This window comes from Pocillopora verrucosa, chromosome 13 (assembly GCF_036669915.1).
Source record: "Pocillopora verrucosa isolate sample1 chromosome 13, ASM3666991v2, whole genome shotgun sequence".
Classification (NCBI taxonomy): Eukaryota; Metazoa; Cnidaria; class Anthozoa; order Scleractinia; family Pocilloporidae; genus Pocillopora; species Pocillopora verrucosa.
The window spans coordinates 1,059,011-1,074,874 of NC_089324.1; the positions used below are offsets into that span (position 1 = coordinate 1,059,011).

Sequence of the window (15,864 nt, forward strand, 5' to 3'; positions counted from 1 at the left end):
TTTAAAAGAAAATAAAATGTTCATAAGCTGCGACGTAAAAAAAAAGCTAGAGCACTATGGCTCCTTCCGCCTTTCTTCCCACGGAAACAGAAGCCTGGTATTTCACCCATTGAAATGATCTGGAGGTGAGGAGGCAATAACGGGTGAGATACAACATACCTTTACAACTCATTTATTTTATTCTTAACCAACTGAAAACAAAAGCAGAAGGTTGCTTAGGAACTAATAGCTGCATCTAACCAAACCTTATTTTCTGAACCAAAAATATATATATTTATCTTACACAATGCAAGGTGGGGCAAATTTGAACCACACGAATATCTTTTTACCAATAAATACCCCCCTTGGCTGTGAGCTCGTAATAAATTTTTTTTATCCTTCGTAAATTCTTCCCTCATTTGAGCTGCCTTTACTTGTACAATATACACTAAAAACCTTTACACCATGAAAAACACCATAACAACGGCTAAAAATAAGACCACTCTGCAAGATCCTAGCTCGAAGAATCACCACAAAATGGCTTGAGGTGATTTAGGTCATTCCACCACTGATAAAATTAAAAATTATTTACTTAAGCTCACTCATCCTCCCTTTGACGAGGTAATATCGCGACGTGCTTCAAAGAGCAATATTGATACTTGACCCTTTAACTCCCAAGATCTGATTGTTAATTCTCCCCTTTAGCTGCTACACATTTCCTTGTAAATTAGTTATGAGAACTTGGTGTTAGATCAAGATAGCAGCTTCTACCGGATAACTTTGAATATTCTCATTACCTGTTTGCTGAATAATGTATGGATATTGTAGGGAGACGTTTTATGTTAATCACTTCTGGGAGTTAAAGGGTTAATAAATAATTTTGTCTCGTTATCACTTCTCGCAATATGTCACGAGACCCTTGAGCGTACTTCGACAATCGACTACCATCTCATTGTTGAATAAAGATTAACAAGAGGATAAAAATGAGCCAATTCAAAAATAACAGAATCAAAGTTACCATTCAAATGCTAAATAGTCAGTAAAAAAATATAAAAAAAAAAACATCCTCATCATTATTTTCAATTTTACTATTACACTTTGGCGTCACTGCCATCGTTAACTTTAATTTGATTTGAAAATTTCTGTTTAAAACAGCCGCATCAACAGAAAAACCATTAGCAAACATCTCAGCGTTGCTTCCAACTCTGCTGGAGGTTGTCCGTCTCTGACACGTCCCAGCGGTTTTAATGTCACTGACTATCTGATCTTGACCCACGCAATTTTCCTCCGAAGAAGGACATCAAGCCAAGTCCGCCGAAGTCCTCAAACGCAAAAGCGTTGTTGATTTTTTCCAGTCTCTCTTCGCTCTTCGGGGGTGGCGCCTGAACAGGTGTGGCAGGGCTGTCCAAACTCTTACTCCCTCCTTGGGACCAAAATCCCCGGACCCCAGCCAAGCTACTCAATTTAGTACCTCCGCCGAAAAACCCACCGGTGGCTCCGGGTATTGCGTCAAGACTGGAAGAAGGCGCATTCTTGCCAAAGAAATGTCCCCCATCTTGATCGAACTTGGAAGGAGACGGAGGCGATTCACCGGGCTTGAACACCGGAAGGACATCTAAACTTGTAGAACGTTGCTTTGATCCTGCAAGCGAATTTGAAAAACCAACCGAAAAATTGGATCGCTGCACCAGACTCGTTAGGCTCCCTATACTTGGTGTACGACGAAGACGATTAAAAAAGCCCCCCTCAGAAGCGTCTCCTGAGGACCCTGCTAGGCTCTCGTTGCTGAGGTCCTTCATATTACCGATACTAGAGCTTCGTTTCAGTCGTGCGCCTAGTCCTCCACTGCCAAACTGGTCAAAACTGCTTAAACTTCCCATCTCTTGAAGATCACCGCTGCTGGCACGCCTACGCAGTGTGGGAAACTTCAATTCAGAAAAATCAAGTCCCGAAGACGACTCTGACTCGGAATTATTTGATTTCTTAAGCAGCTGAGACGAGTCTAAACTGTGACGCTTATTTGAGGCATCTTCTACCATTGCACCTTGGGCCAAGTTTAATAAGTTACTACCGCTGGAGTTCCTGACCAAAGTACTTCGGGTAAGAACACTTGGAGTGGTTGATGTACTGCTCGTGGTGCTGGGCAGACCACTGGTCTTAGCGGTCGTAGTGATTGGCGCAGGTATCGTCAAACCAGCTGATAAGCCACTAGTACCGAGTATCTTGCTCAACAACATTCCACCTCCAGACGAGGGTAGGGTGCTTGTGAAAGGTACTACTGGGGGAGGGGAGGTAGGTGATTTGACTTGGGATTGCGCCGTGCTATTACCACGCTCTTTCTCACTAAAGTAATTCGCCAAGTTGCGAAGGGACTCGGCCCTACTAGGCTCCTTTTCAGAGGCCTCCTTACTTGCTTTACTGAGGACGTCAGCAAGTACCTTACCCACTGAGGATGTCCCTGAAGATGTCGAGGAGGGGCTGTTTAGCAAGTGCGTCAAGATACTGCCGCTGTCGCCACCACGTTCTTTGAAACCTCCCTGGAAGCGTTGACCACTAACAAGCGATATTAACCCTAGCTGCTGTGGAGAAGTCTTTTTAGAGCTACCCTTTCCAGCCACGGTCTCTTCTTTCTTTTGGGACATGGTCCCTTTATCAAGCCTGTGAGAGACTCGCATCTGGATTGGTTCATCATCCTCGTCGCCATCTTCTGTCCCTGTTTGGCTAGCAGCTTCGGAGGTACTCTCCGAAGTACGGGGAAGATTCATATACAAGGGCTCATCTTCCTCGTACTCGTCTACGTCCAAATCACTTGACTCCTTCCGTTCTCTTGGCTCCTTTTCCTGTGCATCCGGGCCCTCCCCTTTAACGTGTACCCCAGGTCGAGTCTCCGCCAAATTCAGGGTGGGGTTGGCTAATTTTTTCCACTGATGCAGCGTCACGGAACCCTTAATTGGTTTTACAATCTGGAGTTTTTCTGGAGCTCTGAATGGGCGACGTCCGTAGGATACTCGCCGATCTGTGGGGAAAAAAATAAAAACCTAGTGAATAACCTTCTAAGAATTTTTGTCACAAGTACTGCCTCTCTGTTCGTTGAGTTCTGCAAGGCAATGGACTATTTACTTAATATCAAACAATGTCACCCTTCTTAAATCATCATTCGAATTTATATCCGCCTCATTACCAACCAGTTCTGTCTGGTTCGTTACACTCGTTTTATCACAGCTCTGCCGCCATTTGAAACAGTCTGTACTCACCCGCCACAGGGTTCCCAGCTTGAGTCTTTCCCGCACCTTCCACTGAGGCTTTCGATTCAGTTACTGCAGGGGAGTAAGTGAATTTAAAGCCTGACCCCTCAGGAGAATTGGCATCCTTCGAATTGGATGTTAGACCTTTTCGGGTTCTTTTTGTGTTAATAGCACGCACAGTTTCCATAACACGAGCAGTGTGCTCTCTACAAGAAATAAAATATTAAACTTCATCAGTGACATGTTTCGTCAAGTCATTAAAATTACCATTTCTGAGATACCCAAACGCCTCGTTTACAAAAAGAGCATAGATTAAAAACCTTCAAAGTTACTGCAATTATCGTGATCGCCTTAAACAGAGTAGGAAAACGGTAGCAAGTCAAAATATACAAAGACCCATCTTTACGTTTTTTTGGTGATAACATAACGACACATTTTCCCCCATTTTAATTCACAGTAAATAATCTAACCGTTTCTCCTGTTGGGAGGTAAGGTCTCTTTTGACGCTTTCCTCGATCTCCAAAGCAATGGAGTCACGTGCATCCTATCATAAATAACAAGAAGTCAATTAGAAATGTCGATCAACAACAAAATAAACGAAAAAAAAGTAGAAACTACTGCTCAGCAGAGTTAACTCGAGTGGCCACAACAAGAGTTGCATACATAGACTTGAGGGGAATGGGTCTTATTCTTGCATCTCACATTTTAACTTACATGGTAGGAGTGCTGCGGTGATGAAGACAACTTTCTGGGCAGTTTACCACTCCTAAAATATTTGTATCAACACCATCAGTGATAACACGCATAGAGAAGAAAATAAATAAGGACTATCAACCCCTTGATCCCTAAGAACTAAGAATGAATAGCATCTAATTTCTCCTTACAATCTCACCACTGATCACACAAACAAAGGTCACAAGAATAAAGGAAATGATCAACAACTAAAAAAAGCTCTTGATTGTTAAACAAATTCTCCTCGTCAGCACCTTAAGAGATGTAAAGAGAACAGTATGGAGAGTATGCATACTGATACTAAGGAGTAAAGGGTTAATGCAAGGACAATTTTTTATTCCATTAGTACATGTAACTTTCTTCCCTTTCCAAGAAATTTCTGTACCATTCTCCCTCACTCATCCATTTTGCTTTACTTTTGCGAAGTTGACTTTGTTTACATGGACAGGATTATGAAGAAGTTCTCTTGACGAAGATGAGCATAACAATAAAATTATTTTCTAAGTAAAATGGTTTGATGCTCACTCAATCTTTGTGTTTAACTTTTTCACTTCCCTCTGCAAGGCAAAGAAAATTAGGAAAAAAATTTAGGAAGGAAGTACCACTAACTGCACAAAAATAATCTGAAGAAAAAGACAGACAGAAACAACCCTCCCTGCTTTCCATTTTATCCAAGAAAAATATTTGGCTTTAACCATTCGCAACCTTCAGTTATCAAAAAATTAATAATTCACAAGAACACAACAACCGCTACGCCCCCGGATTCCAAGAGGACAAAGGTGTGCGACCCCTATTGTAAAATCCTGTTAACGTGCTTGTTACTCACCTGATTTTCCATTAGCATTTCCAAACATTCATGGTATTTTTCATGTAAATCATCCACCTTGCACAGAAACAGAGAAAATCTAAGTCAGTTAATAGGCAATGCCGGTGTTTCTAAACAACCTTGTCTTAGACCATAATGGGCATGTACAACAAGTTTTATGCAATGTGGTTTAATGTTTGTATAGACAAAAATGTACACCTTAGGCAGAAGAGACTAATGAGCCACACTCCTGGGGCTTACGTGAGTTTTGGCAGCAGGAAGCGACTTAGACTATTACCATCATTTTGGATAGTCAAGTCTGTGCTTGGGCCAAGTGGCCCACCCAACTGTAGTTTATCCCAGTTTCCATAGCATGGATTGACTAGGAACATCACCACTCCCCCCTGGATGGGATACCAGTCCATTGCAAGGTAACTCCTCAGCATTTCATCAGACTTCCCTTACAACTTACCACTACCCATTTATACTCCTGGGTGGAGAGCAGCTTTGTAGGAATGAAATGTCTCATCCAAGAACACAACACAATGACCCAGCCAGGTCTCCTGCCCAGACCTCTTAACCCTTTAACTCCCACGATCTCCTTAGTAATTCTCCTTACTGTCTGCCATACAATTCATATGATGTAAGTTTGGAGAATTTGGTATTGGATCAACTAATAATCCCCTAATTGATATTTTTCTTTATTCTCATTACTTGTCTGCTTGATATTGTATTGATAGTGAAGTGTCCAGTTTTTAAGTGCCCATTTTTTGCCTGCTGGAGGGAGGCAATAGAACAGTAAAGTCCCTTGCCCATTAAAGAAGTACAATGACCCTGACTGTAGTCAAACCCAGACCAATTGGCCACCTTATTTCTCATTCTTGATAGGCAGTGGTATGACCATCACCCCCCCCCCCCTTTCTGTAGTGAGCTAAAGCTGAGTCCTTGTAAAGACTACATAGTTATTTTCAGGTAGGGAAAATTGCAATCTCCCCAAGTTTTGAGACATTACCTTGTGTTGAAGCTGGTTCTGATTTGCTGTGGAAGAGTTCAGTAAACTTTGCAGTTCTTCATTGTCCATTGAAAGCTGAAAATTAAAATATCAAAATTGAATCACGTAGGACAAAGTGAAGTAATATTAGAAGTCTAACATGACTGATGAAAAAAAGAAAAAAAAAGGGCCAAGATGTAATTGCCCTACATCACTTATTACAGAAAAAATTTTAAAGATTGTCATGTAACCCTTAACAGCATAAAAACAGTATGTATACTCTCCATACTGTTCTCTAAACATGCCCTGAGGTGCTGACCAGGAGAATTGTGCAACAATCAGTTGGTGATCATTTTTTTTCATTCTCTTGACTTAAATTTTTGATACAGGGGTGATATTGTAGGGAGAAATTAGATGCTGATCACACACAAAGATTAAAGGGTTTAATACTGAATTGTCACAAGTACTCATCACTGACCTGTTTGTGCCGTTTTTGAAGATCCACAACAGTTGTAATAAGATGAGTGATCTCCTCCTAAGAATAAAAATGACAAGATGGAAGATTACTCATTAAAATGCTATCAACATCTTTATGGGTAAATGAACTGAATCTGCCACCATTATGATGAAAAATTTTTATGAACCTGCTGTCTGATGTTATCCTCTGCCTTCTGTGAGATCTCGTCCGTCAAATCAGAAATCTGATCTTTAGCTTCCACTGAGTCAAAGAACAAAACCACCATTAAAAACTTCTAGTCAATTGTAAACTTCTGGAAATTCCTCACTTTCTGCCCATTGCAGCAGGATACTAGTGATACTTTATTTGAATACTAATCAACACACCTAATTGTTTGACACAGTCCAGAACCAGTTGTTGTTCCTTCATTTCCACAGTTGCTGTTTCTTCCTTTAGCTGTAGAGCCTGCAATGTAATTACCATGTCATTACAAAACAAAATTAACTTACATACCAAAATAAGTAATTAAAGATCAGTTCACTTTAAGGTTGTCAATCTTTTTCCTAGTGAAGTTTCCCCTGTCAGAAGAGGGATTCTCCTTTAGTTACAATTACATGTACTCTTTCTGTTTGTCTGTCTGTCTGTCTGTCTGTCTGGCTATCTTTCTGTCTTGCTGCAAGTCTGTCTGACTGTCTGGCTATCTTTCTGTCTTGCCGTCAGTCTGTCTGACTGTCTATCTGTCTTTCTGGGAAATTTGGTGTTATCATCTGAGTTGATAACATAAATTGGCCATCCTAAAGAGTAGTAAAGCCGAATTTTTGAGCATTACCCCTTCTCCAGCCCTTTGTCAGAGTTAGCTCCTTGTCAGAGTGCATGACTAAGGCTGATGCTCAAAATGTCAGCTTCGCAACTCTACATGATGGCCAATTTACGTTATCAACTCAGTTGATAATACCAAATCACCCTGTCATACTCTCTCACTAACACAGCACCACAGTTTCTATAGAAACTTATCCCCTTCATTTATCTGTCTGACTGCCGATCTGTCTCTCTGTCTGTCTAATTCTGTGTCTGTTCATAATGAAAGCCTCTCCCCCAAAAAAGCAAAGGGCTAGTTTAATAGGAAATCCATTAAAAGTAACAGCTAAATTTTGCATCATTTCCATGTGTTTATATTGAAGAGAGAGAGAGGATCTTTGTAATACAAAGGGGTTTGTTTTACATGGAGTAATATAAAAAAAAGGGCTAATTTCAATTCATACAAGACTAAAAACCCTGCAGTGATCTAAAAGAAAAAGAGAGCATTGATTGTTTTCCAGTTTTATGATGGACAAAGTTGGTCAACCAATAACTAAGAAATCATTTTGAGAGAGTAAATGCTGTACCTCTAAGATGAGATGAGTGTTCTGTTGCTCCAGAGCCTGGCATTTCTGTTGAAGTGAATTGATGGAGTCATCTCTGCAAGAGCTGTCAGTGCTGTTCAAAAAACGGAGGAGTATACCTCTTAACCCAAATAATACTCACAAGATCTAGTTGGCAGTTCTCCCAACAAGCCCCAATACAATTCCTTGCAAACTAGTGAGGAGATTTTGGTACACTATCAAGATAACCTACTCTAAAGACCCACCTGCGACTGTCTTCATCAGAGCGATGAGATAACTGGTAGAACTCGTCCATTTCCTGATCTTTAATGAATTTCTGGAGAAGTTCAGTTTTCATGGATACTTCATGTTGAAGTTGTGTCTCCTGTACGTGAAAAAAACAAAACAAAACAAATTAAATGACATGGGTGTATTTCCTAGGATTAAATTGACAGTATAATCAAACGGTAACAGAGATTAATGAATAAAGGAGGTAAGTTTCTAAAGAAACTGCGGTGTTAGGTCAGTGGGAGAGTATAACAGGGTAATAAAGCATTATCAACTGCATTGAAAATGTAAACTGGCTTCCATAAAGAGTTTAAAAGCTGACGTTTCGAGCATTAGCCCTTTGTCAGAGCAATTGAGAATGCCCAGGTATGGGTAGTCCTGAAAAGAAGTCTTTCTTATGATGGTGATAGAAGTACAACATTAAATGAGCCAGTTGAAGAGCTGTGTGTTGGTTCAATATTATATATACTATTAAAACCATTTCCATCATAACATCAGTAAGCATATTCTCCATAAGGTTCTCTTTACTTTTCTTAAGGTGCTGACAAGAAGAATTTGGTTAACAATCATGAGATCTTTAGTTAGTGATCATTCCCCTTATTCTCATGACCTTAATGTTTGATTCAGGGATGATACTGTAAGGAGAAATTAGATGCCAGTCACTGTTAGAGGTTAAAGAGTTAGGTCTAGTTGGTAAAATCCCATTCCGTTTTACTTTGTGGTTCATCTGATTATTAACTGATAATTAATTACTTATTTGATATCATTAGTGTTGGGAATTAGGGGAACCTTCAATGCCTTTGGTACAGTAACAGTAACTCAGACCTTTTCATCACATTCTGACACCAAATTTTCAAATGCCTGTGTTTTGGCCAATAGTTGCTTGTTCCTCTCCAATAAGGACTACGAAGAAATTAAAGACAAAGTTATTTATTGATTAAATAAATATGTAATTGTAATTATTGCCAGAAACAAGTGAAAGCCTATAATTATGCCATAAAGTTTTGATACATGATGATTATTGATGATAAGTACTGCAATATAATTTGGGATGTGGCTGTTCTTAAATACAACAATTATTGTACCTGGCCAATTCTGGCTGCAAGCTCCAAGTCCTTCTCTTTCTGTCAATAGAGATTAACAGATCCATATTAACAAAAGAAAAAATGTACTCTGGAAGCAGAGCTTCCATCTACCTCCCTCCCAAAGAAGGGGAAAAGGATGGATGTCCTTGCTTGCACAGTATAGTGAAGTGTAGCATGGCCAATTTTGAAAACACCTTGCTTGCATGTAACATTTAATTCTCTCCTTCCCATAGATTAATGATGAGAGAGGCACTGTAAACATTGTTTGATTATTAGACCACTAATCAAGGCATAGATATTAATCTTAAAGAAAGATGTTCATTGTACTGTCACCAGCATTGCACATGGATTAAATCAGGGGACTCTGCTATGAATTGGACCCCTGATCTTTGGATTTGTGTTCCAGTGCAAAGGAGAGAGTGTCCTGCATCTGCTCAGAATAGCAAAGCCAGAAGCTTTGTGGGAGTAAATAGAATAGGAAAGGCATTTGCAAACTTTTCGACAAATCTTGGTTCAACAATAAATATGCTCAAATGCGATTGGTGCATTGGCTGCTTTTTTTTTTCAATAATTATTCTGTAAAGTTTTAATCAGAATGTGTAATTGGGCAGTTGGCTATAATCAGACAACAGTAATCTGACAGTTAAAACATCCAATCATACTTAGTCCAATCAGCTAAATTCACCAATCACAGAACATAGCAGCAACCATTACCCTTAAAAACTTGGGAATTTTGAAAATGGAGGAAATTTTAACTTTAAACAATGTCTCTACCTTGAAAATTGGAATGATTATGATTACTTGGTAAGAAGACTTGGTGATGTCCAATTCAGTCCTATTACCATTACATAGCTTTGCTACATACCTCCTGTAAAAGCTGCAAAATGGCATCCAAATCATTGTACGTCTTACTCATCTGGTTGGTTCGATCTGATGCCAAAGCTAAAACAGATAAAGAAGAATTACTTTTCAAAATTTGGATTGAGTGTTTTCAAAATTCTCAGAGTTTCCATTGAGAAATGAAACCAGGAGAAATTGGTGTAAAAAATGTTATCAAACTCTGAATAAAAACTTGCTCAGACCATTGACATTTAGCAGGAAAATTCTGGATTGTAACCAAAGAATTCTCCTAGCTATGAAGCTGTATGAACTGCCTGAATTTCTCTGTTTTGAACCAGTAACAAAACTGGTAAATGGTACATACAGACTTACAGTGTCTGGATAAAATATCACCCATATAACCAACTTGCACAGTTGCAGTACTGATTAATTTCGTAATAAATGTGTTCATTAGAATATAATTATTAGCTACGAGTATTCTAAAAGATCCCAGATGATTTCTCTTCAACATTTTCCCCAATATCTAGAAGCTACTTAAAAAAAATGTTATACTCAAGTTTCAAATATAATTCACAGTTGTTGATAGCCAGAGAAATTTAACCTTATAATGTGGCGTGCATCAAGTTACATCGTGTGCTTTAAGAGTTGAAGCTGATTTAACACTTATAGATGTTTTAAATTTGCAATTTGCAGCCAACATCAAATTTACAGCAATACTTTTTAAAATTGTTGTGACAGTTTAAATTTTCACGTTAAATTCATAAGACATGTATAGTGTATCAACAGCTGTTTTTGAATATTTAAAATGACTCTTGCCTGAACTGTCCACACACTCTTTCTAACTAATCTTTATTAATATAACCTAAAAGCTGAGGCCTTCTCAATATGGAACCTCTACAACTAATACTGATGGGCAATATTGCAGATATTTCACTTTAATGTTTAATGGTTTATTGCAAAAGTTAATTTCATGCAATTCATATGCTATATCACACAGAGAACATCATCATTTCCACAACTTAATTCCACAAAATGCTCTTCTAAGACAATGAGGAGACATCACTTTAGTATAACCTCATAATTGAAGTGTCTGGAAAATCAAGAAGATATGCAAAACATTTAAAACAGTACCTTTAAATTGCTCCATCGCAAAACATTGTCAGCATTGTAAATTTGCAATCTTTTACCTAAATTTCAGCAGCGCACTGTATCAATAACTATTGCATCAAGCTTAAAAACTGAAGCTTTCCTCACTTCAGGGACCAAAGATTCCATTAAAAATACAACAGATTTCTTTGAAAAGTAAAGTTCTGATATCAGCGCTTTAAAATACAGTGCACCCTACTTTTTAATAACTTATCTGCTTGAAAGTCATTAATTATTCAACATGACTCACTCTGCTATTGGCAAGAGCCCTACTTCATTGAATTAAAATTCAACTTGTACCAATAATCTAGCATAAAATAAAATGAAATTCATCGTGTTAAGCCTCAGCACAAGTACAATATCTAGGGAAATAAACAAACTGAGGTGATCAGATCTCCTCAAAGACTTTTGAAGAATCAAAAAAATTCCTCAGCTTAATTGAACTTGAAGATATTACTACGTCACTGGACAATCAGCATAATGACAAATGTTGTCTACCAATACCATTACTTTAGATTAAGAAACAGACATCCCTCCTTGTCTACAGAGTTATAATAACCAAAATTTAAACATTAGTGGACATGTGCATAAAATTCTAAACAGCTTTTGATCTAACTACAGGCATTGCAATACTTTTCATCAATGAAGATAAACACAGTTTAAAAATGGATTGCATGTGAAGCTTGTAAAGTTTAATAACAACTATAAGCTTTTAATAATTCAAGGCCATGTCTCTTTAGTTCAAAAATAGATTTAAGTCTGTCTTTTAACATTACATATAGTGATATTTTTTTTCTGCAAGCCTGCAACTGCAATGAGTGGTATTCCTGAGAAGAAGGTATCTTTTGAATAGGAATTCAGGTTATTAATTTTTTTAAATCACACTTGCTTACCGTATTTAATTGGTAAACCACAAGTATTCAAGAAATTATTTTCGCCAAAAACACTGGTATTAGTGGCTTGTTTGGCCATAAATGGTTTCAGAAGATCAAAACATGTCTCATTTCAACTATCTCTAGCTATACACAATTGGACATGTTACAATGTAAATTCCACATGAGATCAAAAAAGGGATTAACAACTTCATCAATATGTAAATATAACAAGCAATTATAAAAATGAATGCTTTTCATGTAACAGAAAAGTGAGAGAAAGTATTTTAGAAATGCCCCAGTTTTAAGCATCTTTGCAACATGTTGTGAAGACTTATAAGACTTATAAGCAGGGATATCACTTTGGTAATAAACTCAGCAACCAAGTTCTTTGACTTGCAAATTAGTTATTTTGACTCCTAAACCCAAATTCACTCGTGTACTGTGTACACATGCTTTAAGTACAGACACAGTGCTACATTTTGAAGCTTAAAATGGCAAGGATGCAGAACTGCTGAACTGCATCAGAGTACAGACAAGAATATAAAACGATGATAACTGGCTTGAAAATGATTTTTCTTAAGCTTCATATGCCAATGTAAAGTCAGAGAGGTTAATTCTGTTCATCATCCAAAACATTAATACTTTTCATAATTCAATGTTTATGTTCTTCGAAGGGAAGGACCTTATCATTAACGTTGCATACGAGATTGTCTTTAAAACGTAAACATTATACATTCAGTTCTTGAACAGAGAAAACAATGACAAAAACAATACATTTCCATTAGGAAAACAGATTTATTTTAAAATAGTATGGGGCTGTGCGGAAACTTTACCAAAAATAATGAATATAGAGAAACAGGAATTGGCTTCCATCATAATAAGTCTCGTGACAATGGAAAACATCAGAAGTAACACAACACGACAGCTAAAGAAAACAAAGTTCATATAACATTGCCGATTACAAACTGTGAAAAGTCTATGAAATGTTTCAGTGAAAGGAAAACAGAAGAGAACAAATAAATAATGATCTATATATGTCTCTCGTCAGAAAATAATCAATATTTCACAGGTGATTACATAACTGTAGCAGTAAATAGAGTCAAAAATTTCTTTTCAATAAGAATAATTTAACAAGTATACTTGTGTCCCTATTGTTAAAGTTAAATCGCGAATTTTATTTAGTAAAATAATGACTTTCAAGAACAAGAGACACTAGAAAATTAATTCAAGAATGTCTGCAATACAAGGAGCAAAGGTTCGTTCGCAATATTTGTCAGAAATGTCTTGATTATCATCCACTAATTTGATTCAAACATTGCATATTGCCAAATGTGGTGTAAATGTAGAAACATAACGATTCTTGATCGATTCTTCTAGTATTTCCCACAAATGTTTATTTACTTGTTCCATTCAAATCACACAGCGTTTCAATCGTAAATAATCAAACGTACACAAGAATCAATACTTACTAAAATATTTCAACGTTTCCTGCGCCTGTTCTGTTGTCAAATCAAGATCTCCCAGTTGCAAATATAGTTCGTCTCCGGCGAATTCGGGTTCAAGAAAATCTGCTTCAGCTACATCTCCTGTGGCACTTTCTACTCCACTTTCAACCTCCAGATTATCGGAATTGGACAGTGTTTCTTCTACATAACTATCATCGCCTAAAATGTCAGAACACCACTCCTGTGTGTCGTCTTTCTCTGTGCCGTCGCATGATGATGAGCAATTTGGATCTTCCGTTTCGCATTCTTCCATTGTACCTGTCGATTCGCGATCGCCATGGTGTATAAATGAAGATCGTTTAATTACTTCCAAGCCCGCCAGTTTTAGCGTTCTTCAAAGCAAAAAACGACAGCGAAAGAGAGCCGTCACCGAAGACAAAAACAACGGCAAAAGGCTCGATTACCGTTGAAACCGGCGAAAGACTCCCCAACACAAAGATGTGCAAATATCGACAAAAAAATCGTCACTGTAGGCCTTTTTTCGAAGGTTCTGCTCAAAATACTGGACTACCTTTCAGAATTGTTTGCTTTGATTTGAATAACAAATAACTAAATCGAAGAACGAAGAGAAATGAAGAGAAAAGCGAGAAATTCAGCTGACGATATTTAGTACACGCTCTGTAAAATTCCTCACATTTCTACCTCGACTTCGTGCCTATATGACAAAACTTAGTAGGGGAGGGAAAGTATAGTTCAAAGGTCTGTTTCCGGTTTCTCCATAGCAACAGACCATAAATGGAGGAGAAGGACACTACAGCGGAAGTCAATGGAGGGAAAGGTATATCATGAAATATCCTGAAGTGAATTTGACTCGCATGGTGCTCCCTCCTTCCAGAAAAAGATTCTCAAGGCACTTGACAGAGGAAACAATTTGAGCTTACTTGTCCGATCAAAAAACACCATTACCAATTATGTGAAAGTATAGTTTGATCGTGAGTGTAGTCCCGAAAAGGACTGTTGTCGGTAGCGGTGACTGACGTTTCGACAACCTGAGCGGAATTCATCATCAGAGCCGAGCGAATGGCTGTTACCCTTGAAACCGTATAACCAGTTATAGGCAGAAATCGGTACCCAGTCCAATTTATGTGAAGCGGTTATAACTCGACGTCTTTCTGAAGCACATAAGCCCATGCAGTTTTTTAACTTTGTACTGCTCACATTTCAGTGGGAAAGTGATATACATGTTTACAATAACTAGATGTTAAGCGCTAGTCTTGCTTGGAAATTAAAACAAAAAAAAGTTAAATCGTTATTACGTGCTCGATCGATCCGCAACAATTGATGGCAGTGATCTGCTTAATCTGTAGGGCAGCTATCATATTTATTTATAGTTTAGCCTTTACATAGGTTTATCGATATACTAATTGACTGATGCGCATGGTACTAAACACGTGCTTACCTGCTATGTGCAGGCGCGCACGCTTTTCGTTCATGGTAGAGGAGTAACTATAGACACGTTTTGTTCATAAACAGCTGGAGCGTTGAAATTATAAGTAAACACAGGCATGCATATTTATTTTCATACTGATTACAACGCAAAATCGTTTATATTTGTCTTTTTAATTATCTTATCCGCTAAAAAAACCAACGTATAACTGTAGCAGTTGCAACTAAACGTAACGACAAACATTTGGCAACGCCAAAATACATGTTTAGAGTTGTTTTGTGCAAAAAAGCATCAAAAAAAGATTTTCTCAAAACTCTACTTCGTATGTATTGTTGACTTAAGGTCTCTAACCCTCTCTCAGAAAATTGAATATAGTTTACAGCGAGAGATTACTTTACTTTGGAGCTGTATAGAAATCTGAACTTATATTCATGATATGCCAAAACTAAACATGTCTCCCACTCTTCTATAAATTCTAAATGTGATTGCAAACACTGAGCTGAGCTATGAAATAAGGGATAAGCAAATCTATAATCGTAATCGAAACTGTCACGTAGCTACAGATGTCTACTTAACTTCTCACACCGAAAGATTAAATCATTCGCTGAGGATCTCAAGCCACACGAAAAAAAATGTATGTCGGATACTTACAAATTAAATCCTCAAATCCTGATTCCGAGAAAACGCTGTCTTCGTTATCACAGCTCTCGTGCTCCAAATTCTCATCGATTCTTTCGCCCGCCTCCATTAGTGCATGTTAGTAAAATTCAAAAACACTTCATATCCGCCGTTAAAGCATTGGATACAATTAGAGGCTGAGTTCAAAAGCAAATAAGTTCAGTGATCGCAGTTCTCTCCGACGAAATGATCTGATCATAATCGCTGTCTGACGACTGAGACGACGCTTTCTTACAAAAGATGTACGATTAATCCAAAGTTACAGCAAAAACAATGCGTCTATTTGTTCACAGCGGTTCTACCAATAGGAGCGGATCTTAAACACTCATTGGAGCGGTCATTTACTATTGAATGCAAAGCAATTTGCGGATTTAAATTAACATATATAAGAGGTTCCTTGTTTGATGAACATTAAGCTGGAAGAATGACTTGATCTCCAAGAACGCTTTGTTGCATAAATGAAACGCTGCCGTTCACTAAAACCAGGATT

At 37.9% G+C, this 15,864-nt stretch overlaps 1 protein-coding gene across 2 annotated transcripts; it reads right to left on the reverse strand.

The window, feature by feature from the left end:
- Positions 1 to 156: 156 nt before the first annotated feature.
- On the reverse strand, positions 157 to 15,826 carry LOC131789458 (trafficking kinesin-binding protein 1-like). Of its 2 annotated transcripts, none has more exons than XM_059106568.2 (16): positions 15,348 to 15,826; positions 9,809 to 9,885; positions 8,944 to 8,982; positions 8,684 to 8,761; positions 7,837 to 7,955; positions 7,595 to 7,685; positions 6,596 to 6,674; positions 6,397 to 6,470; positions 6,231 to 6,287; positions 5,774 to 5,848; positions 4,783 to 4,839; positions 4,482 to 4,513; positions 3,939 to 3,990; positions 3,695 to 3,768; positions 3,234 to 3,430; positions 157 to 2,995 (listed from the first exon to the last, which is right to left on the reverse strand). In XM_059106568.2, exons 1-16 carry the CDS (start codon positions 15,442 to 15,444, stop codon positions 1,230 to 1,232), a joined length of 2,964 nt encoding a protein of 987 aa, XP_058962551.2. In that variant the 5' UTR covers positions 15,445 to 15,826; the 3' UTR covers positions 157 to 1,229. The 2 variants fall into 2 exon arrangements, with proteins under 2 accessions (XP_058962551.2, XP_058962550.2); XM_059106567.2 differs by lacking the exon at positions 15,348 to 15,826 and adding an exon at positions 13,274 to 13,909.
- Positions 15,827 to 15,864: the final 38 nt, after the last annotated feature.

Excerpts from the sequence above, each read along its gene's own strand:
- LOC131789458 (XM_059106567.2), bottom strand. The coding sequence starts at position 13,562 with ATGGAAGAATGCGAAACGGAAGATCCAAATTGCTCATCATCATGCGAC. Across the intron at positions 5,849-6,230 it reads TTCAAAAACGGCACAAACAG|CTTTCAATGGACAATGAAGA; the intron begins GTCAGTGATGAG and ends TTTAATTTTCAG. Across the intron at positions 3,991-4,481 it reads AAGTTAAACACAAAGATTGA|GAGTGGTAAACTGCCCAGAA; the intron begins GTGAGCATCAAA and ends CAAATATTTTAG.